The 25,805-nt window shown below is 29.9% G+C and overlaps 1 protein-coding gene across 3 annotated transcripts; it reads right to left on the reverse strand.

The window, feature by feature from the left end:
* On the reverse strand, positions 22,295–25,443 carry LOC18592593 (protein ROOT PRIMORDIUM DEFECTIVE 1). Of its 3 annotated transcripts, none has more exons than XM_018125584.1 (3): positions 25,238–25,443; positions 24,976–25,076; positions 22,295–24,346 (listed from the first exon to the last, which is right to left on the reverse strand). In XM_018125584.1, exons 2-3 carry the CDS (start codon positions 25,058–25,060, stop codon positions 23,049–23,051), a joined length of 1,383 nt encoding a protein of 460 aa, XP_017981073.1. In that variant the 5' UTR covers positions 25,061–25,076; positions 25,238–25,443; the 3' UTR covers positions 22,295–23,048. The 3 variants fall into 3 exon arrangements, with proteins under 3 accessions (XP_017981073.1, XP_017981072.1, XP_007019468.2); XM_018125583.1 differs by having other exon boundaries at positions 24,976–25,081; XM_007019406.2 differs by having other exon boundaries at positions 24,976–25,443.

Genomic DNA, 25,805 nt, shown 5'->3' on the forward strand with positions numbered 1-25,805 from the left:
TTAGCTCAGACTACCCCTTAAAGTATCTCACACACTCTAAGTAAACAAGAAATAGAAGATAAAAAGAGGTAAAAATTATCATCTAACTAATCTAAGTTGTACAATCTTCAGCTCAAACATTTTCACAAAAAGAGGAGTGGAATACAAGTGTAAAAGAGAAGGTTTTTGCTCTTTTTGGCTCTTTCTCTCTCTAGATAGCTTTTCTTTATCATTTTTGACTATTGAAGAGGCTTTAAGTGTTTGAAAAATCACTTCTAGTCGTTGGAAATAAAAGCTAGCTGTTACAAATAGTTTCTGCTTGTTATTTTGTCCTTTTGTGCTAAAATTCAAATGTGCAAACAAGCTTTAACTAATTAAAGACAAGCTTAATCGATTAAGCCTTCTTTGACTTGCAAATTGCTTCTTTGTGTTAACCAATTAATGATAGTTTTAATTGATTAATAATTTTATGTTTTCAAGCACCTTTAAACACTGTTTTTCATCAATCATTCTTCAATTGATTAGAGCTTTTACTAACTTATTGAGGCTTCTCTCCTTTCTCCATTAACTAATTAAAATGGGCTCTAACCAATTAAGAATTCTTCAACTTTGAATTTCTTGGTTTGGTACCTTGGATAGTTATTAATATTTTGAATTTGAATTTTGGTGCTTCTTGACACTTTATCTTTGACCTTTAACCAGTTAACTTTGTTCCTTTAACCGACTCAAAGGCTTCTGTTTTGCTCTCTTGTAGTGCCTTGAATAGCCTTAATTGATTAAGGCCTCATGTTAATCAATTAAAACTACTTTATCTCCATTGAGCTCTATCTTTTTTGCTTGTTTAACCGATTAACTAATCTTGTAATTAAGCAAGCTTCTTGACTTGGTTTCAAATAACAAATAAGTTAAGGAATTTAAGCTTTCTCTTGCTTGCTTCAATAATATAATTAGACACCAATGAATGAGAATGTTTTGTTATCACCAAAAGCACATGAAGTCAACATTCTTTTTCTTATTTTTAATGATAACAAAACACTCCTAGATTAAAAGTGCAATGTCTATGTTTATATTTTATATCTATGTACAAGTGAGGGATTACTATCTCTTAATATATGCTCTCTGTTAATATGTGCACAAAAAATAATTTCAAGATTTTCCTTTAATCTTTAAATTAAACTTTAATGAATGAGGAATCATAAGCACTCATACAACTAAGTCATACAAGCTTATAAATATAGTTCAATAACTTCAAGAGTCAAGTTTGTAACTATGTAAGAACAAATGTATGAGAGTTAAATCATTCACTCAAATAATGTTTAAGCAAATTTGATTATCTTGTCATAATCAAAACTATAATAATTTCAAATCTAACAATCTCCCCATTTTCGATATGACAAAACTATGAGCATAATTTGCATTTGAAATAATTTTAAAATCTCCCCCTCAATATATGCATAAAATTAAATTTGCTCCTAAAATCTTCTCTTCTTTTTTAATAGATAATTTTATAAAAGTTTTGAGAGAGCTTTCTAAAAAATTGAAGACTTTAGGTTAGCAATTTAACCCATTGGAATAAGTTAAGAGAAAGATAAGATTCAGATGAAGTGTGAGGGATATTGTAATCATAGGCTTGCTTGAGTTGATTTTAATACAATTTTATTATTGTTTTGATTTTTTAGTTTAAATTCTTGATAATTAGATTTAGTTAATTTATAATTTATTTAGTTACTTGATTTTGTTTGTTTGGATAAGATTGAGTTGTGTTAATTTTAGTACTTAGTGAAATTTTGATCAATTCTTTGTGGCATCGACACTCTATTTGTCATTATGTTATTTGTTCGATGCATATACTTGCATGGGTAGGAAATTGGACAACAATTACACAAGTAAGACTAGAAACGAAAGGTTAAGTCAAACTATACGACTCCTCTATCATTTCGGTGGCCATGATGCTTTGCTAGAAGTCAATCTTGGTCTATAAGTATGACTAGCCAATTAGAGAATTGGTGATGAAGTCAAATTTGATTTGTTTCATGTAGTTCTTTGAGAGGTTTGAAATTTCAATTTATATTTATTACCAACATGATGAGAAGCCTAACGGGTCACATGCATAAGGCGACTATCAAGGATTAAATTGGGAATTAATCATATAAGATTTGATTGATGAAGTTGAAAGACTTCATAGATATATAGATTGAAGAGTTCAATTCATGAAGATTTGAGTTTATTGCAAGAATTCAAATAAAGGAGTTTATTTGAAGATAACTCATGAACTAAGTCTTAAAGGATTATATAAGGATATAATCACATGGTATAGCTCAAACTAAAGATGCCAGAAAGCTTAGATTAAGTCTATATTGATTGATGTGAGATTTAAGCTATCCCAAGAAATCTTTATGTAAGTGGCGATTTCTTTAAGGGATGAAAGAGACTTAACGATATGCTTACATGGCTAAGGGAACATTTTGACATCATGATTGTAGTAATTGGGCTTTTCAAAATTCCTTGTAAATGCTTGATTGGATCAAACTTACAATTTACTACAAAATTGGTTTTAGCGTAAATTGCTATGATTGTCCAACTTGGTGTTCAAATTACGTCATTAAGTTATTGGACCTTGTTTTCTTTAATTAGGTTAAATTTATTAATGGACTAATCAACTACTAATGGCCCAAAAAGATTTACAGCCCAATGCAACCTAATGCATTAAGCAATTTTTTAATTTGATTAAGAGTTAATATAAGAGTTAGATTATTAGTCTTTGTTAGAAAGAAAAATTCAAAGTAAAACTACCAAGAAGGGGGGTTAATTGGTTGTGAAACAAAAATTCCTCATTTTCAAAAATCTTTAAAGATGAAGCAAAAATATGAGAGAATGAACCAACAAAACAGAATATGAAATGAATGAGTAAAGAGCAAAATAATAAAGAGTACTTAGTAAGATTTTTATAGAGGTTCGGCCTTCCAATGCTTATGTCCTTTCTCTTGATAGCATAAGGACCTTAAATCCATTATCAACTTGCCTTTTCAACAGGATAAGGCATAACCTTTATAACATGCCTTTTACCAAGATTACGTGTAACCTTCACAACATGTCTTTTGCAGGGTCAAGCGTAACTTCTATCATGACACTGCCTTTTTCAGGTTCAAACACAACCTTTACACAAGATGCAGCCTTTTAAAGGATTAGGCGTAACCTTTATACCTTTTCTTTAGAGGTATAACCAATAAGTAGTGAATTCTAAAGACTCTCTAACTTAAACCTCTAGAAAGGTCGATAAAGAAGTTTAGGATTATAAGGATAAAAACTTTCTCAAAAGTTATGAATGATGAAAAAGGTTTAAGCTCAGGACAATATCAATTGAAGAATAAAAATGTGATCTTTAGGCTCTGCTTTTGCTCAAAGATAGAAACTTTTTGCTCAGAGCTTTTTTTTTTGTTTTTCCACTATTTTTTTCTTCAAAGATGATTCAAATTCATTCAAAATCTCTCAAAATCCTTGCTTTAACATTCTCAAGGTAAATATTTATAGCCTCTGTGATTTCTTACTCATTAAAGTGAAATTTGAATCACTTCTCGTACATTCCAACTAGCTTGCACAATTTTGTCACATATATAGAATCGAATCTTTGTTGAATCACTTCTCAAGTAAAGCCCCCCTTGAATTTGTGCCTTTTCAAAAAGATTTATATATTTAAGTTTAAAATCACTTTTGAAATCATTTTAAAAATTCAACCATAATGAAATGTTAAGCTTTTGCAAATTTATTTATAATATTTCTCCCCTTTTTTGTTATATCAAAAAGGAATAGAAAATAGAGTATAGGAAAAGTGGGAAGAAAAACTCATATAAAAATAGAGCACTAGTAGCAAAAGTTAAACCAAATATTCATGACAATTAAAATGTCAATAAATAGATATAAGGCATATATGGATGAATGTATGAAAATAGAAATGTAGAAGTCATTCAATAAAGTTAAGAATTAAGATGTTTCAAGAGTTATAATAAATGTGTTCCAAAAATTAATATTCGTCTTTTAATGGATTGACTTAAGGATCAACTGTTTAAATCAAATTTCTTCTTAAGCTGACACATCTTCTTTTTATGTTATTCTTTTTCATGTAGTAGCTTTTTCATCTGACTGTTAAAGTAGTTGTCCATTTCTGCAATCAAGGAGTTCGTGGTGTTTTAGGAAGGAGAATTTTCAATCTCAATGAATTTTCTGCTATCATTTGTTTCAATTTCTTTTTGTTCAAGAACTTGTGCAGATGTCACATTTTTAAGATACCATTTCCTTTCAACCTAGTGATATTCTCCTTTATCACTTCTTTAATGGTCTTGTGACTTTGACATATGATCGTTAAGTCTGCATAAGTGTCAACCTTAAGTGCATCCATCAATTGACTAATCACCATTCCATGAACTAATCTTTTATTCCTTCCTTTAATTACTTCCATCACATCTTTAAGAATTAAAAGACCCAAGTTGATTTGTTGTTGTTTGATGTGATGCATGAAGAAGAGATTTTCACTCTTCACCAATGAATACTCTCTTCCACTTGGTCTTAAAAACCAACACAAAAGTAAGTGTAAAATTCTATCATGAAAGCTTAGACGATTCACACTGGAGGGTTCTAATGATGTTGGTGGAGGGAAGATGAAGAACTCATTTTCTAAGTTATGTTCATTTAGTTCACTACATAGACTTTCCAAGTTTATTGCAAAATTAGGAATTCTTGAGACATGATTGATTTTTGGTGGCGAAATACCTATTTCTTTCCCCATGATTGATGTAGTAACATGACCTTGGAAGTATATGCCTTTCCTTCATTTTCAATGAATGTAGTGTTAGCATTTGAGTAGAAAACCTTGACTAAATTCTCAATAGGGTTTATTTATTTCTAAAATTGTCAACCAACCCTGTTCTCTAAAATTCTCTAAATATGGAAATTCTAATGTGCTCAGGTAAACAAATTTAATTGGCTGGCCAAGAATCACTTGAAGGTATGAAAATAGGTGCAAATACCTTTTTTTTTTGTTCGTGAATGTTGAAGTTCTTCCTAAAACTGTGATTAGACCTTGATGATGATTCTCTTTTTTGGTCTCTATTAGAATTTCCATGCCTTGTTGCCATGACTAGTAGTTCTTTTAATGAACAAGTTGTGGTGAAACAAACTGGGAGAGTTTCAGAACAGACTTGCAATAGAGTTATGGTAGATGAATAGAATAATAGGATTTCTTTTAATCTTATAAGAATAGCTATCTACCCCTTTACCTTTATTTTCTGAAGTTTTAACATTCCTTAAGTGGATCCTGCCACTTTGACTTGTACATTTATTTCATTTGACTACTGTAATCTTAATTTTTGACATTTTCATTGAAAGTCATTATAACACTAAATTTAGACCTAGATTCTTTGCCTTTATGCCTAGGGGTTAGAAAAAGTTGTATAACTTCTCATAGTGAATGCATGAGTTTCATGTCATGACAAAACATTCAAGACAAATAAGACAATATTATTCATATTCCATCATTGTTTTCACCTTGATTCTCAAACCTATTTCAAGCCATGTAAAGAGTTTCTAGTCTTTTGAAAAGCACTCTGTGCCTGAAGAATTGATTCTTCAAAATAAAGATATTGATTCTAGACATTCTGGTTTTCCTTTTTCTTACATTGATATGCCTGCAACACAAATTCTTACTTGCTTTTTGGTATCCAAAATTTCTTTGGATCCTTTTGTTAGTAAACAAAAATGAAACTTTCAAAAAAAATCTTAGAATAAGAATTTATTAGCTTTACTCTTGAAACTCATTCAATCAGTTTTATTTTTATAATCTTTAAGAGCATTTTTTACCTTTTCATTTTCATTTTCTGCATCATTGAGATTCATCTCACATATTCTAAAATCCATTTTCAAAAGATTTTCGCCCTCAATATATGCATGAAGTTCAAAAATATTTTCAAAGCAATCAACTAATTCAAGAGCATTTCAATGTGCTCATAAACCTTTTCCCCCTTTTATTATATAAAAAAGATTAAGAAATATGAGCTTTAAGCACTTAAATGTAAAAGACAATGGTTAGTAATAATCATTAAGTAGTAATAAGCATCAAGTTCAATAATAATTGCTAATCATCAAATCAAAACATTGAGATATATTTCCATGTAAATACTCAACCAATAGAGCAAGAAACATATCCAACAATCATACTATGAGAGCATTAAATCAAGATGTGTTCCCAATCAATAGATATTCAAGCAAGGGATAGGGAAATATACTTTTAGCATGTCTAAGGAGCACAATATATTTCTTCTCAAGATATTCAATTTCAAACATCAAGAACTATATTCAACCATTTTAATTAGAGCTCAATATAAATGTCATCATTAAGAATGCCACGTATATATATACTTATAAGCGAGGTGTGGACATTTTATCTTTTAAGTTCAAGTTGGATATGCATATATGTAGATAATCTTAGTTAAATATAAAGTGTTTATAAGTCTACATATAATGCGAACATGGCTTAGTGATATATGTGCTACCTTATAAGCTATTATGTTTGCATATTCATTCAACTAAATAATCAAGTAATTATACAATTATCTAAATACAAACAAATTGATTACACAACAAGTCTTGTCAATATATTCACAAATTTATATACAAACAAGTTTAGTAGAAAGCATAAAAGTCATCATTCAAGTACAAATGTGAGGCTTTATTAAGTATAAATTTTATATAGTGTTTAAGAGACATTACCAATACCACTTGTTGAGATTTTACTAAGATTATTGTTGAAGACTTCAAGTGCTCGAGAATCATAGGACAATGTCAATGGTCATTTCCTCCTTAAACATTCACTAAATCAATTCCAACAAGGATAAGGGATTAAATAGTTAATCATATTAAAGTACAATCTTTACCTTCCCTTAGATGAATCATGAGATAAATATGGGGATAACTCATGGGCATATGATAGATAATCATTACAATGAATATTCAATAACAATCTCATACTCATATTTTCAAGTAATTAGTAAAGCATAAGTACTTAAATAAATATTCATTATATGTTTTAAATAATTATAATTTCAAGAAGTGTAAGCACATTAGTTCAAATGCATGTCCAAGCACTATCAGTCAACTGTTTTTAAGGATTTCTCTTAATTATATAAGAATGAAAATTTAAGAGAGAATTTCCTTAACAATGGCATATCATCATGAACATATCATTAGTTAGCCTTTTTGATAAACTCTTTTCCACAATATTTTCAAGCAAGTGTTTCAATAAAAGTTCTCCTAATTGATTACAAAACTATTAAATCAAGGAGAAGTTTTTTCATCAAGGCAATATCATTGTCAATGAAGCTTTGCCAAAGCATTTAGCAAATATTGCAGTCAAATAAAGAAGTGATCTGATCAAGTAAGCACAAGCATGATTACAAGAAAGGTTTTGGCTATATTCACTAATCATGATTTCAATTCAAACAACAAAATATATGCATGATTGAAAAAATGGGCAAATGCAAAAAGAATGATTAATAAGGTTAATGTGCACTTGCGTGAAAATTTGACAATAGTGCTTGATTGATCTGTCTACTAACTGCAAAGTAACTGTAGTAGGTTTCATCTCTTTAAGTCCACGTTTCCTAGAAATAGACAAAGGCATGAGTGAAACACTAGCACCTAAATCACACAAAGCTTTAGACAATTCAACATTACCAATAGTACAAGGGATAGAAAAACTCCCTAGATCTTTAAGTTTTAGTGAAAGCTTACTTTGGATTTTAGCACTGCACTTCTTAGTAAGTGCAACTGTCTCATAATATTTTAGTTTCCTTTTTTTGGACATGGTCTCATTAAGGAACTTCGCATAAGAAGGTATTTGTGCTAAAGCATCTGTAAAAGGAATGTTGATGTGAAGTTGTTTGAAAACCTGCAAAAACTTCTCAAATTGCTTGTCTACATGTGTGTTCCATTACAATGCTAAAAAAATAAATCTAGCTACTCATACTTGCAAAAGTAAATAAAAATATATGAAGTTTAGGCATCAAGAGTAACAAGAATAATAAAAGCTAAGGAAGAAGAAAATAAATATTTTTACAGCCTTGAGCTTCAATTTTCAACCTCAACTTCTAGCTTCTTGAATCTCACTCAAGATTTCTCTTCAATGTGTATATGTGTATGTATATAGATGTGTGGCTATATGTGTATGGCTAACTTCTCCTTAATCTAACTATTTATAAACTTGTTTAAGCTAATTCTACCTAAGCTAAACTATATTAGCCTAAAAACTATTAATTTAGGCCTAAAATAAGTGTAGAGCCCAATAAGAACTTAACAAACCTGTAGCCTAACTGTTGCACTTTATCAACTTTGACTTTGATGTTCTCCATCTTCGATGTAGAATTGGGCAAAGTAATATCATGAAAGTTGTATATTTGTCTCTTAGCTTTCCAATGGTCCAAAAATCACATCATTTGGAGTTCTGTAGCGAAAGTTATGTTCAAAATAGCACGACATGTACGCATAAGGCCTAAACTCCTTAAACACCTTTCTTTACTCAATTAGGCATTATTCTTCTAGAATCCTACAAAAATATAAAAACTAATAAATAATAGTTAAATTAAGATAAATAAATATAAAATTAAATTAAATTAATAAAAACAAACTAAATAGAAAAATAACTAAATTCTAACTTGAATTCAAGAACTTAGCTAACTTTTAAGAACAATTTGAGATAAAAAATAATTCTATTTCATAGAATTATCATATTTATTTAATGAATGCTTGAGATGATAATTGCCAATGCCATGATAGTACCAATCCTAGGATGATATTTTGATTATCTTGCTATTTTAATTCTTGATTTGATATAGGCATGAATATGATTGTGATATTCTTTTGTTATTTTCATTGTAGAATATTATTTACAATAATTTGCACACTTAATCTTTTACTTAGACTTGTTACGTAATACAGAGAAAGTTTGTGTTAACAAAAAATATGGTGAAGTCGAGGTTTCTAGAATTTGTTTGATTCTTTCTTAAGATGAAGACTTAGATAACACTTAGGATAGGAAATGATTTAGGCTATTTTTGAATCGTTTGAGCCTTGTTAAGCCTATCATGCTATATATTTATCCTTAGTGACTTTTTGGGCCTAACTTCCCTTTTCTTTGTAAATACATATTTAGCGTAAGCCTTTTTATGTACTTCTAATTTTAAACTTTTCACCGTTAAGTATTTTGATCTTTCTAAGGTATATCTTGAGCTTAGAGTTAAATTAAGGGAGAAGGGTAGAGCGATGAGAAAGGTGATTGGTGTTGAAAATCTACCCTTGTTCATAATTGTCAAAAAAATAAGTTTGGGGTGTAAAAAAAAGGGAAAAAAAAAAGGGAAGAAAAGAAAAGAAAAGAAAAGTATATCATAAGTTAAGGGGTGCTATGAGGAAAAAGAATGAAAAATTGAGCTCGTAAATAAGTCTTAGATAAATTAAGTGCTTGGGGTGAAATTTAGCTTAAATATTTCCTTTATCATACCTTGACCCTAACTTTACATTACAAGCTTAATAGAGACTTATTGATCCTTGAATAAGTGTCAGTTTACATTAGTGGAGAGAAAGATGAAAAGTAAACCTATGAGATTTTAGTACTAATCTGTGCTTACAATTGGCATAAACTAATAAGAATTGTATAATATTTTTTGTAAAAGATCATTCACACACACACATAAAATTTGTGAAATCCATTTGAAAATGAACTTGCATTGGAATGGAGCATGAATTTAATGATTATCTATGTTTCAGTTTGAGTTAAAATTAAGGGATAATTTTTTAGAGAAAAATGGAGAATTCAAGCTTTGATGAATTGCATCTCTAGCTAATTGTTTCGTTTTTAGTTCCTCCTTTTGCTTGGGGACAGGCAAAGATTCAAGTTTGGGGGTATTTGATGTGTGCATCAAATGCATATATTTCATGAAAGATTAAATACCTATTAAGCTAAGTGAAACTAGATTTAGTATCAGATTTAAGTCTTTTAGTTGTTTTATTAGTTTAGTTTAGTTTATGTTTTAATGTTTATTTTAAGTTAATAACGTTAGTTTTATGTTAGTTATGTTTATTTTTATGTTTTGGTAGGTGTAGGATCCAAAATAACTTCAATTGGTGAAAAAATGTGCATAATGGACTTGTACTCTATTGATACATGTTGTGGTATTTCATGCATAACTTTCAATTCGGAAGTTCAATCGATGTAATTCTTGAATCATTGGAAAGATAAGAGGTAGAGCTATAACTTTCATGTTTATAATTTTACCCAGTTCTGCCTTGAATGAGAAATATGCATCACAAGTCGATGCCACAGTGCTAGCAAGCTAGCGTCGTGGTGCTATGGGTTTGTAAGGACACCTTTTCGAAGATGGGAGTCTAAATTGGATCGAAATTATGCTTGTGAGCCCTATAAATACATCCTTATGAAGCCAAATTGAAGGGAGGCTAGAAGGAATAAGTTTTAGGTTATTTTAAGAGAAGATTAGCCACCAAAAACTCAAGAAAACCAAGATCAACCATGGAAGATTGAAGATTACCAATCTCTAGTTTTCTTTCTCTCTCTAGTTTTCTTGTTTCTTTTGTTTGAGATGGTTAAAGTCTATTGTTTTGTGTTCTTTATTTTCATTTATTAGTAGCTAATCTTTTTTCTAAGATTGCAATTGAACTCGCATGTAGTTAATTTTTAATCTCTTTCTTGCTTATTTTCAACAAAATTGAATTGTTTATTTTAATTTGTTCTTAATGCTTTTAATTGTTTAATCACCAATTAAAATTGATTTGGAAACCTAAACATAACTTGAGAAAAGGAGTTTAGAGTAAGCTAAAATTGGAATAGCATATGATTATATTTATTTGCTTGAATGAATAATTTGATTTGTGTATAGGATAGGAATATACCTATATGTCGCACATAACTAGGATTAGAGCTTGAACTTAATGAATTTGTTTTAATTTCAATACACAAAGAGATATAGTGTTTGGATTAAAATAAATATTTTTTTAAGAGTTTTGAAAGAGCTTTATAAATAATTGAGGACTTTAGGCTAGAAATTCAATCCATTGAAATAAGTAAAGAGAGGGAGAGGTAAGATTTAGATGGAATGTGAAAGATATTGTAATCCTAGGTTTGTTTGAATTGATTTTTCTCTTGTAATATTATTGCTTTGAATTTTGGTTGAGTTTCTTGTTAATTAGATTTAGTTAATTTTTAGTTTAATTAATTATTTGATTTTGATTATTTGGATAGGACTAAATTGAGTTAATTTTAGTACTTAATAAAATTTTAGATCTATTCTTTGTGAAATCAATACTTTGCTTACTAATATATTTTCTGTTTGGTACATATATTTGTGTGAGCAGAAAATTAGATAATCGTGGCCAAGTTAAGAGAATTAAAAAAAAAAAAGAAAGAAAAAAAATTTTTGAATGAAAACTTATATTTTATACAGTGGTAAATTTTAAAATTAATAAAAGGTAAAATTATCTTAAAAATATTACTATGTTATCAAACTAACAGAAACATTGAAGGTTGACTAATAGCAAGACTTATGTGTCCAACAAAAATATTCTTCTGAGGTGAACTGTCTATCTAAAAACTAATAGATCCGCGTATAACTATAACCAAACTTAAGAGATCATTCTATTTTTTTTTTTGAAAAAACTAAATGATCGGATGTTGTTATATATCTTGTTGCACTTCGTGGGAATATGATAAATGGGCATAAATAGCCAAAAAAGTAACACAAAAAGACATTGTAACACCCTGTGTCCTGAACAGTAGTTAATACAACTTTAAGGGCAAGATTAAGACCAATTGAGGTCAATTAAGGAGTTTAGGAGTGGTGAAGGAGGAAAGAAATATTTTGAAATAAAATATTTCATGCGTAATAAAATAATAATATTTTATTAAGATCGTAGTTATGGAGTGAAAAGGAGCGATGGAGCTAAACCGAGACAAATTAAAATATTTTGGAACACCGGAAGCTAAATGAAAAATTTTAGAATTAAATAATATTTTATTAATAAAATATTAGTAAAATAATATTAAAATATTTCTATTGTGAGTGATGGACAAACTCACATAATTTATGCATTGAACCTAAATAGGGGAGTTATAATACAATTTTTTTGATTTGATGAATAAAATATTATTTTATTCATTTTAGAATATTATTTTAATAAGTAAAATTTTAGTGATATAAGTATTAATAAAAGTATATGTGAGTTTGGAAGAATGGAGACGTGGAGAATTAATTGAAAAAATGAGGATATATGGGATAACGAAATGTGCATGTGGATTCACTATTACATGTAAATTATTGCATGCAAAAAGGAAAAGTTAGTAGGGGACATGTGGGACCCTCCACCATGTGACCTAAAGAGAAGAATAGGAACAAATCCTATTGCATATAATAAGATTGGTGTATTGGATGGCCAAATGAGGAACGAAAGATGTAGGATGCATGTGTCTTGAATAGTTTATGAATGACCAAGTAAAACATTAAGTAAAGGTTATGCATGAAATGTGATCAGATGAATAAGGCGATGCATGAAATAAAGTATGAAGGGAGAAAGGATAAGGTGGTGAGGGTGGTGGATGGAGGAGATAAATGAAGATAGATATTGGGCCAATGAACAAGGGAGAAATTGGTGCATGAAAATTAAGTGGGTGATGAGTTGGTCCAATGAAAAGTGAGGAATAAAAGAAAGAAGAGAAAGGTAAAGAAAGGCTTGGGAAACCTGTGCCTTTGAGAGGAAAAAGAAAGAGAATCGGCTTTGAAAGCTTCACCTTAGAAGAAAGAAGAAAAAAAGGAAAGAGAAGGAAGAAGAATAGAAAGAAGAAAAGAGAAATAAAAGGAGAAAAAGAAAAAAAAGATCGACTTTGAAGAAGTCAGAGAAAATTGAGAGGTTTTCTCCCATACACCATTGTTGAAGCTTGAAGAAAAACAGTGGTTCGACTTAGTGATTCAAGGGTGAGGAAGGTAAAAGTTGTCATTTTGCTTGAATGCATGCCTTGTGAACCAGTTGTGATGTAAGATTATGCTTGTGGTGTCAAGAATCTTTAAGGATTCAAAGAACCAGGTGCATGCATGTGGGTTAATCTTAAAAGTATGGTGGTTTAAAGCAAGACAAATGATGGGTAAGTGTTTTTAACCTTGAGTTCATAGGTGGAAAGGAAAAATGAAATGTGTATTGATGATTTGTGCTTGTGGCAGCAATGGTGACCAAGGATGTGAGGAGTTATTGAGTTGCATGTGGAATTCAAGGTAAAATCGAAAGGTAAACATGCAATGTGGTGTGCTATGTTATATTGAATTTGGTTAGTTGAAAGTTTATGGATTGCATGTTAGATTATTGTGAACAATAAGGATGAATAATGTGAATTTAGATTAAAGATTCATTGCTTAAGGTGCTGCCCATTTATATGTACTATTGAATATATACACAGGAGTAGAGATAATGAGAGAAGTCGGCTATAGTGAGGAGTTCTTGAAAATAAAGAGAACTAAGAATATGGTATATAGAGCAGCAAATATGAGTCAAATTTTGATGACGTTTACTAAATATATTATGTTTAATTTGCTGCCAAGAAATGTATAAGTGAGGAAAGATTGCCGCGATGGTGCACAGAAGGATATGACAGGTGATCGGCAAGCAAAATTAGCTAGAGACGCACCTGAATCAGTGGCGAAGTAACATCTCGCCATTGTGAGGTGAGTAGGTGGTGTCTATTTCAAACGGTCCGTAAATTATATAATGATATACGTATAATAAACGTTATCGATTTTCTTTAAATGTAATTATGGATAGCATGAGTTGTTAGTTCTAGTAGGTGATTTCTACATTGATTTGCAATCGGATTGTACTCGCAATTGTGGATAGCATGTGCTAGTAGAATGCTAGGCACTTGTGAATGCCATGTTTTTAGAAACATTTTGTATATATATAAGCTATATATGTAAAAGGTTTTAGAAATCAGGGAACAAGCTCTTTACCATGGTTTATGTCAAATTGTGCCTTACTTGTTTTTGTGATGTGCATTCATGAATAAGCTTTATTTTCACCATGCTTTGATTTAATATTTAAACCTCATGCAAAGGTTTTACATCATGAATTCTTACAAACGGATTTATAACGTTGCTGTGAATTGTTTTTGAAATGGATTTAAAATAACCTTTTGAAAACACAATTTGGTTATAAATGGTTTTGTCAAACCGGTAAATTCGAGAGTAAGTCGAATGTCACATCAGAATACTGTGACCCTTGTGCACAAGTAAGTTCTAGCTAGAAAACCTTTGGGTCGCCAACGGGCTGTTAGACGTGGCTCGGCCATGGTCTGCGATAAATACATGACAAGGCCATAAGTTGATAACCACGAGTTGATATACGTGGTTGCAATCACATGATTTCTCCAATGTCAGCCAATATCGTCGAGACTGCCATGGTTGTGGGAATTCAGTGGAAAGGGGCCTCCCGAATGTTATTACGTGAAAGTGGGTCCACAAGTTGATTACCTAGTCAAGAGTGATATCTCTTTGGGTTTTCAAATATGTATTCTTTCGCATGATGAGAAATATTGATTTTTCCACAACTCCCTTATTTATACGATGTTTTGTGTTTAATACCTCGAGTATGAGTTCATTTGTATGCTTGTGTATAAGCATCAACATTGCTTGATTTTACGGGAACTTGCACGCTTTTGTTAGTCTGATTTTGAGTGAAAGACATCAAATGATTTCGACAATAGAAATCTTTTAATTGCACCGGTTTAATACATTACTTGAAATGGTTACTTTGCATCACAATTCTTTGGTATATATGTAAGGCACAAATGTTCCATTTGATTTTAAATGGTTTATATATTCATATGCTTTTAATGTTCAAATTTTCTATCACTGGCTTGTTTTCCATCTACACCCTACTCACGGAGCCAATGATCACTGAGTCTGTGAGACTCACCCCCTTATCTTCCCTTTTTTGCAGCTAAGTGATCAGCTCGCGTGTATTGCCTCAGCATATTTTGACTCGTTGCAATGTAGGTAATGGCATCTCTTAAACTTCCACTCTGAGTTGCTCTGCTGCATAGAGGTCATGTTAGTGTAGGAAGGTCAGATGTATTAAAATGAGTTTATTGGAATTGTATCATTGAACAACTTTGATGTCATGTAATGAATTCTAAGTGTGATGTTTGAATGTATTTTGAGATTTGGTAGAATTGGATATTGATATCCAATTGCTGGTTTTAATTAAAGTTTCTTATTCGGTTTAAGTAAGATTATATTTTATACAAGTCGGCAAAATTTTTAGTTATCGTCACAAAGCGGAATGTTATGAGAAAATCCAAGTCGTTCAATATACGCATTAAAATGTTCAGTTTCGTTAACAAGAATATCAACTAAGGCTTGTTCGAGATTTAGTGGGTTCTCTCGCAAGTCTTGGACGTTGATAACGATCAGGAAGCGATCGTTACAGATATTATCTTCACAAGGCAAGAAGACCTAATTATTCTTGCTTTTTCAAAAAAATTTTGAAGTTATCCAATATGTTGAAAAGTCTTTGGACTCAAAATCCTAATAGGCTTAATACATTCAACCTTCATCATTTAGATACAAAACTGCTAAACACCATATGCATCAAAAAAACAAAGTATCATCTTTAACAACAGTTTAATGCCGCTCAAAAGAAACAACTAATAGAATCACTTTTCACCTCCTTATATTCTGCCTCTTAAACCTAGTCAGCACCTCCCGCAGAACCTCTTTGCGCACCACCGAACCATCAAACATGTGCTCCCCAATTTTTGAGACAGATTTATTCGCTACATCAGTCATGGCCTTAATCTCATTAACATTTCGCCTTCCATTGCCTTCCTCAAATCTGCAACAACATCCTTAATTTCTTTTGCAGTTTCACTAGGAATCTTGTCCCTGTACTCATTCAAGCTATTTTCTACGCTATAAATAGTGGTGTCTACATTATTTTTTATATCAATAAGAACTTTTCTTTATTGGACTTTCTAGGCATGCAACTCAGCTTCCTTAACCATTTTCACAATCTCATCTTTAAAAAACCACATGATGAACAGATGGTAATCTATAGTTCTTTCCCAGTGGCCTTGTCTTTGACAGAAATAGTGACAATACCATTAACATCGATGTCAAACATCACCTTAATCTGAGGCATGCCTTTAGGAGAAGGGGGGATGCTTACCAATTCAAACTCACCCAAGAGCTTGTTGTTAGAAGCTGTTTCATGCTCACCTTGAAGTACCTTGATACCTACTCGAGTGTGGTTATCAGTTACAGTAGAGACCTTCGGTTTGGGCACTAGAATTATTTTTCAAGGTGAAAGCTCTCTATAATCGGGACAGTAAGGATCTCTAGTAACAAGAATGGGCAAGTTGAGATCTCTAATGGCTAATATGTGATCAAATAACAAGAGAATGAAAAACGAGCACGATTTCGAGGGACTGTTGTCTTTAACAATTGACCTTAAGTTTTGAATTGACTTAGACTAATTATCAAAATTGCAAAAATGTGTACTTCAAATATATTATAAGTTCCCATGAACCTTGTAGTAAAATGGCTAAATGTTTGGAGAAGTTTAAATGTCAAAATGGCTCATAAACAACACTTTTAAGATAAGATTTGCTAAATAAGTATCAATACATTCAAGACAGAAACCATTCTATCTTGAAAGTATCAATACCCAACGTGAAAGCATCAATACTTTTTAAACAAAAACCATTATGTTTAAAAAATAAGATACCCAAAAAAAAGTATTGATATCTCATTCATATCATGCATCATATATTGATACTAACCCCCATGTCTTGATACAGTGCTACCTGAGGAGTCAAAGATTAGAGTCAACTTTAAAAGTATCGATACCTAGAAGAAAAATATCGATACATTTCAAACAGAAAGCATTCTGACTTGAACGTATCGATACCTCAATGAGAAGTCTCAATACTCAAAAAACCTAGGAGACAAAGTATTGATACCCAAGCAAAAAGTATCAATACCTCAAAACTGTCAAGCACGAAAAAGACACAAATAATGGACTATTTTTTGAACAAATTCATTTGAACGACTCCCAAGGACATCTAGACTATAAATACAAGTTTCCAACTTGATTTAACATATGAGAAGGCATTGAAAAATATTTTTTTGAGTAAAAAAAGAATCATCCTCAAAATCATCATATTCTCTCTCACTTTTATAACCTCTCATTATATCAATCATTCCTTAGTGGTATTCTTTATAAATATCTTGTACTCATTGCAACTATCAACCTTCAAGTGGCATTAGAGCTTTCATGTCTTCACTCTCATATTGCATTGAATGCTTCTACCTTAACTTTCAAAAGGTATTGTTGTTTGGGTATACCTTAACCATAGAAAAGGTAGAGGAGTTATGTCTTAGATTTGAACAGACTAGTGTAAAGGTTGTGCTCCATCCTTAAAAAGGCATTTGATATAGTGGATTACAAACTACTTAGTGAATCAAGGGAAAGAATGTAAGCAAAGAGCCCAAACTTCAATTAAACAATTGTCTTCCTTCTAACTATACTTTTTATTTTCAAAAACAAATTTCTTTAAAAAAGTTTTTTTATCTGTGAAAGTTCTTAAAGAAAAGAGTTTTTAAAAAGCAAAGCTTCTTGAGTTTTAAGCTTAAAAAATTTTTAATATTCAATTCACGGGGACACATGCATGCAAATGAAAGCCAAATATGGAAATATTTCTCATACACATGAAGAAGACACTAGGTTGGAAGAGCTTTTAACATGGAGGGAACGTGCGTTAAATGATAAGGCATTGTGGAATGTCATGAGTCTAGAGGAAATAAGTCCAGAAGCCTACGTAAATCTAAAGCCTCGTTGCATGAAGTGAATATGGTGGATTCAGGTTCTCCATGTTAGGATGGCAGGCCAATGGACCTAATAGGTAGATCGAGAAGCGCAAAATGTGTTACGGCAATTGAGAGAGACAAAATGGCTGAAGTTTTTGGGCTGTTTCAAATGAAAGAGAGAACGGGCCTTGGTGAGGCGAGACGCTCGACCGATGGCTTGGCTATACAGGGCCGAGTAATTGAACGATTGAACAAAGGCACCAATTCCGAAAATGAGAGAGAATTGGGTGACCAGTTGGGTGAGGATGGTGAGAGGATTGGCGATGCTGTCAAAAAAAGAATAGTCATGTCCCAAGAATGTGCAATTTTTAGAGGGCAAGCGAAATGAGGGGGGTTAACCGAGCAAGAAGTAGAAGAAGAAAGAAAGGTAGATGTCGATAGACCTAATGAGAAGTTTGAAGCGGAAGGAGTACGCAGAAATAGAGAAGAGACTAAGTGGCAGTAAAGGGAGAAATAAGAAGATGGTGAAGAAGGGAGGGAGAGAGGCAGAAAACCAAAGAAAAATAAAGAGGAGTCCATTGTTAACTGATGGGGACATTCAAAACAGAAATCGGGTTCTTTGATTGAAAGCTGTTGAAACTTGGATGGCGGATAAGAAACTTGGTTTAATCAATTTATAAGATGATGAAGAAGGGCTTATAGAGTAGTTTGTCAGAGCCGAAGGTTGTGGTGAGCAATAAACAAGTTTGGGTGATGGCATAATATCTGTGAACACTACAGTAAGTCTAATATTACTGTAAGGTTAATTAATAAAATTTTTAAAAAATAAAACTTGGTTAACAGGTAAACAATATATATCATTTTTAAATTTATCCATTTTAAGATAATAACGTAAATAGTTTTTAAATTTGTTTAATTTATTTTAAAAGTTATTTAACTTTTAATTTTATTTTATTTTTTACTTTAAACTATAAGAATATTATTCTTTTTAATATTAAAATTATATTTAATTAATTAATTTAATAAAAATTATTATTATCACTTGTTACATTAACTCTCACACTATTTACGTTAAGATTTTAAATTTACTTATCTCACTTTTATAAGATTTTATGTTAATTTTTACAATTTTACGTCAAGCTTTTTCAATAGTAACTTTTAACTATAATTATCGTTATCTTTATTATTTTTTAATTTAAAATAAAAATTTAAATATTGTTATATACTTTTAGTCCGATAATATAAATATAAATATTTTTTTCATTTAAATTAGATTTTTTTACTTAATTAACTTATAACGTTAACTCTAAAATATTTACGTTAAGATTTAAAATTTAGTTATTTCACCTTTTTAAGTTTTTACGTCAATTGTTATAGTTTTACGTAAAAGCTTATCTATGTCAATTTAGAACTATAATTATTTTTATTATTATTATTATTCTTTATTTAAAAAATAAAATTTATATATCGTTAAACACTTTTAGTTTGAGAATACAAATTTAAATATTTATTTTTCACTAAAATTAGATTTTTTTTACCTAATTGACTTGTTACGTTAACTTTTACACATTTACGTTAAGATTTAAAATTTAGTTATTCTACCTTTATAAGTTTTTAAGTCAATTGTTACAGTTTTACGTAAAGGCTTATCTATATCAATTTTGAACTATAATTATTTTGATCCTTATTATTTTTTATTTAAAAATTAAAATTTGTATATCGTTAAACACTTTTAGTCTGAGAATATAAATTTAAATATTTATTTTTCATTAAAATTATATTTTTTTACTTAATTGACTTATTACGTTAATTTTTACGCATTTACATTAAGATTTAAAACTTAATTATTCTACTTTTATAAGTTTTTACGTCAATTCTTACAATTTTACGTCAAGACTTTTCTATGTCAATTTTAAACTATAATTATTTTTATCCTATTATTCTTTATTTAAAAATTAAAATTTGTATATCGTTAAATACTTTTATTCTGAGAATATAAATTTAAATGTTTGTTTTTCACTAAAATTAGATTTTTTTATTTAATTGACTTGTTATGTTAACTCTCACACATTTATGTTAAGATTTAAAATTTAGTTACTCAATCTTTATAAGTTTTTACGTTAATTGTTACAGTTTTACAGCAAAGCTTATATTTGTCAATTTTAAACTATAATTATTTTTATTTAAGAATTAAAATTTGTATATCGTTAAACACATTTAGTCCGAGAATATAAATTTAAATATTTATTTTTCACTAAAATTATATTTTTTTTTCTCTATTGACTTGTTACGTTAACTCTCACACGTTTACGTTAAGATTTAAAACTTAGTTATTCCACCTTTATAAGTTTTTACTTCAATTCTGACAGTTTTACGTTAAGACTTATCTATGTCAATTTTGAACTATAATTATTTTTATCCTTATTATTTTTATTTAAAAATTAAAATTTATATATCATTAAATACCTTTATTCTCAAAATATAAATTTAAATATTTATTTTTCGATAAAATTAGATTTTTTTACTTAATTGACTTGTTATGTTAACTCTCACATATTTATGTTAAGATTTAAAATTTAATTATTCCACTTTTGTAATTTTTTACGTTAATCCTTACAGTTTTATGTCAAGATTCTTTTATGTCCATTTTGAGTTATAATTATTTTTATCCTTATTATTCTTTATTTAAAAATAAAAATTTGAATATCATTACATACTTTTAGCCCGATAATATAAATATAAATGTTTGTTTCATTAAAATTAAATTTTTTTACTTAATTAACTTATTACGTTAAATTTCAAATATTTACGTTAAGATTTAAAATTTAGTTATTCCACCTTTATAAGTTTTTACGTCAATTTTTATAGTTTTATGTTAAGGCATATGTCAATTTTGAACTATAATTTTTTTCATTATTATTCTTTATTTAAAAATTAAAATTTGTATATTGTTAACCACTTTTAGCCCGAAAATATAAATTTATATATTTGTTTTTCACTAAAATTAGATTTTTACTTAATTGACTTGTTACGTTAACTCGCACACATTTATGTTAGAATTTAAAATTTAGTTATTTTATCTTTATAAGTTTTTACCAATTTAATGTCAACTTAAAAATTAAAATTTGTATATCGTTAAACACTTGTAATTCGAGAATACAAATTTAAATATTTATTTTTCACTAAAATTAGATTTTTTTTACTTAATTGAGTTTTTACGTTAATTTTCACACGTTTACATTAAGATTTAAAATTTAGTTATTTCACCTTTATAAGGTTTTATGTCAATTCTTACAGTTTAACGTCAAAACTTTTCTATGTCAATTTTGAACTATAATTATTTTTATCCTTATTATTCTTTATTTAAAAATTAAAATTTATATATTGTTAAACACTATTAATCCAAGAATGTAAATTTAAATATTTGTTTTTCACTAAAATTAGATTTTTTTTACTTAATTGATTTATTACGTTAACTCTCACACATTTACGTTAAGATTTAAAATTTAGTTATTCAACTTTTATAAGTTATTACGTCAATTGTTACAGTTTTACGTCAATGCTTGTCTATGTTAATTTTGAACTATAATAATAATAATAATAATTATAATAATAATAATTATTATTATTATTATTTATTTATTTAAAAATTAAATTTGTATATCGTTAAAAACTTTTAGTACAAGAATATAAATTTAAATATTTATTTTTTATTAAAATTAAAATTTTTTTCTTAATCGACTTATTATGTTAACTCTTATACATTTACATTAAGATTTTAAATTTAATCATTCTACCTTTACGAGTTTTTATATCAATTCTTATTGCTTTACATTAGTATCTTTAATCATAACTTTTAAAAACTTTACGTATAGGTTTTTTAGTGACAACTTTAAATTATATGTGTTTTTATTTTTATTATTATACATTTTTAATTTTGACTTTTTGATTGATTATAGTGATAATTTTATTTATAATTTGAAATTTCAGCCATTGAACAAAAGCAATGTAAATAAATGGTTTCTATTAATAAGGTATAAAAAAAGTCCATCAAAGAAAGGATTTTTGGTTTAGCGGTTGAATTTGTTTACCAGTTTCTTTATGGGTTTTAAATCAATGGCTATAATTTAATTTCATAGATCAGATGGTCTTTATTAATTGACTTTACAGTAAGGTCAAAAATGATGACCTTACTGCAAAATTTGCCCATAATTTCCCCTTTTCAATCATAAGATGAAGTGAGATCGGGGAAGATAGGGCAAGGCAATTTCGGGTATCTCTTTAAATACATGTGTGAGATTTTATACATAAATCACTGATAAATACAATCTTTGGTGTAGCATTGAAGCTACCCTGGAAAGTATAGCACTTGGATACACCTTTTGACACATGCCATATTAAGCCATTACATATATGGATAGAAACATTGAAGTACATATATGGATAAAAACATTAAAGCATAGTTATCCCACAAAAAGCCAAGCTATTAAGAGCAAGAGCAAGGGAACATATATATATACACATGTATATATATAAAACATCGGTATAAAAACATTAAAGCATAGTTATCCCACAAAAAGCCAAGCTATTAAGAGCAAGAGCAAGGGAACATACATATACACACGTGTATATATATACACATGTATATATATATATATAAAACATCGGTGAACGGCTGCAGTAGGGATAAGATCACCACCACGCTGAAAACATGGAATCCTTACCGCAAAAGAAACAACAAACTAATGGGAAGAAAAAATTAACCACCATGGAATTGAGAGCAAATAGATGTAGGCAAGAACATGAAAATAAGCAAACTTTGGGGTATTCATCATGCAGTTGAGGCAGCCCGGGATATGGGCTTGAACAAGGTTGAACTGAATCTGATTCAGAAACTTCAGTTTATATGATCAGGTTTGCAGCACCTGAGAATCTCCCTCATCTCAGCCTAGTCAGAGCTGGAAGCCTGGAAGATATTTCACATTCATTGACACATTCAGTATTTCAACTATTTCAGTTACCACATCCAGGAGTGATTAGCTTAACTGCAGATGCTGCCGAAGTAGAAGCCTTCCCTAGGCTTCGTTCATTGCTAGTTGTAGTTTTTATTCATCCATTGAACCCGGAAAAAAAAAAGTAAGAAAATAAAATCACCTCAGATTAATTTTATGGAGCCCCTTCATCAAAAAGAACTTTATAAAACCGTTTTCTCTCCTCAGGATCAAATAGACCTCCTAACTTATCACCACTGTCATCTTGGTCAGACATCTCAGCCCTCCCATCTTTTCTTCTCACTGCCTTTACCAAATTCATGCCATTCCTTTTCTTCTCCAAATTCACTAAATAGCGACTCTGATTATATTCATGAAGACCCTCCTGCATCAATTCTCCAAATTTATTCTTCACAATTACTAGTGGATCCTTATGAACCAATTCTGGGCCATTATAACCTTCTCTAAGGAGCACAGTGTAAATCTGATACTTATTTGATACATAAAATATTCCTGGGTGCTTGAGCAACAAAACATTCAATTTCACAGGTAAAGCAAACTCTCTCTTAAAATGGCCTAGCTTTACAATTGATAACTTCTTCCACAGCGTCAATGACAACAACTCATGCACAACGCACACAATTCTCTTCTCCATTTCCTTTGATCCCTCCTCTAAACCTCTAGAATTTGAATAAGGTGAGATGTAGGGAATTGCATTAAATTCTTGAAACCTCTGCCATGACTTAACCCAAGTTGAAGGCAATGAACATGAAAAACAAGGCTCCAAACCCTGTTTCTGAGCTGAGGCTTCAACAGCAGAAACTGCTAAATCAGGGCTCCATGCCAGAAGTTCAATCTCCATTGAACTCTTCCTCCAACTACTATTAACAAGTCGAAACATATCTGGGTACTTAGGTAAAATTCTAATGACATAGTCATCTGGAAATCCAAAGCTGTGTTTCAACTCGTTAAGTTTCATAACATTAAGCCTCTGATTCATACTCATCATTAGCAACTTTGCCAATTTCTGTACAAATACTGGCTCCTGCATATCTTTTACTGATTCTTCCTCTTCAACCAAATGCATCATCCGCTTTGTTAATCTACAATGATACTCATCATTCTCAAGATAAACTTCAAAGCAACAGGGATACTTCCTGAGCCAATTGAGAGCTTTGCCTTGAAGATCAAGTGTCTTAAACTTCTTCTGAAGATGCTTCAAAGGTGCCACCTGGTTGGGGTATCTAAGTATTATGTTTTTAATCTGATTATTGACTATCCAACGACGATTTCGTGAAAGGGCTGATTCAAGAACTAGGTCTTTCCTCATTGACCAAAGAGAGAAGTTTCGGAAGTGATAAAGAAGGGAAGGCTGAGAGTACAGGCTAAAATAGCAACAACCCAACCTCCGGAAAAATCGTTTACTAATCATTGCACTCAACTTAGTATGTCTCTTTTTCTCCAAGAACAGACCTGTTAAGAGCAAGGAAAATAAAATTAATAAAAAATCATATCTAACGTTTCACTGCTGAAATTAGAAATCTAATGGAATGTAACAATTTGCCTAGAGAACACTTCACTGGTTCCTTATAGCACTGCTCTAAATACTTAATGCTGCAGGCATGTTTATGCCAATGGCCAATGTTCAAAAAGCTTTTAAAAAATTGAGCCACGGAAGTCTAATTTGTGCTTTATGTAAGTGCAGAATAAACTTCCATTGAGCAATCCGATTTAATGACTTATTTTATGCCAAACTTCAAGCTAACCTTAAAATTTAAAAACAAAATTAAAAAGAAAGGCAAATCTTACAAAAATGTACAAATTAATGTCAACAAAGAAAGTTTTCAATTAAGATTTATCACTCTGGAAGAAAGAAAGGAAACACAATGATATCAAACAAACTTATGGCAACTGAATGATTACCTTTTAATTTAATATGAAAGTAATTTTGAACAATACAAAGCTATTTTCAGAAATTTAAAGTTGATGGCCGTAAATTAATACTGCTAATAGAGATGATGGATCAACAACTTAGACTTATCAAATACTACTTCACATTCCTAACAAAAAAAAAAAAAGGAAGGTTGTATGAAATAGAAGACCTTTGTCAAGTGTCTGAAATATCAACCCGCTAGTTTGATCATATACATCACTCTGACTTATTGGATACAATCTTTTGTAACGCATATAGTAGCAGCTTCACCTGTACTGAACAAGGGAAACCCAAGCAGACCATATATATGAAGAAGCAAAAAAAAAAAGGTGCAGATTCATTAAGGAAAGACAATCAAACGGTTCTCATAGACATTTTCACGAACACCCAATAGAGGGAACAATCAAATTTTTATGAGCACGTATACATACCTGAATGGCTAGATTGAGCCTGCAAAATAATCTTATGAAACTATTCATTCGGGCTGCTGTTTAGGTGAAGAATATGATAAAGTTTGCCGTGAATGTCTGAAAGAAAGAGTGAGAGAGACAGGGAAAGGAAAAGAGAGAGATGGGTTCAGACTCGAGAGCGTCAGCACGAGAACTCAGTGATTCAGTCCCGGTAAAATAGTTCTATAATTTTTGAAAGACATAATAGTTAGAAATGTTATTCAATAAATTTTTATTTTTTATTATATTTAATAGAGTTTTTATAATTATATTTTAAATCAAATATATATTTATTATTAAAAAATAATTAAATATTATTAATTAAAATATTACTTACCGATAAAATTCATTAAAATATCATATTAGATGGTGGTATAATCACATATTTTCATTTTCTCATAAACTTCACGTTATATAAAAAAATAAAAAATAATATTTTAATTAATAAAAACAACTCCATAATTAATTAAAAAATAAAATATATATTTAATTAAATATATTTAAAAAAATTAAATTTTTATAATTAATTTAAATTTTTTAAAATATTATT

Source organism: Theobroma cacao, chromosome 8 (genome assembly GCF_000208745.1).
Source record: "Theobroma cacao cultivar B97-61/B2 chromosome 8, Criollo_cocoa_genome_V2, whole genome shotgun sequence".
Lineage (NCBI taxonomy): Eukaryota > Viridiplantae > Streptophyta > Magnoliopsida > Malvales > Malvaceae > Theobroma > Theobroma cacao.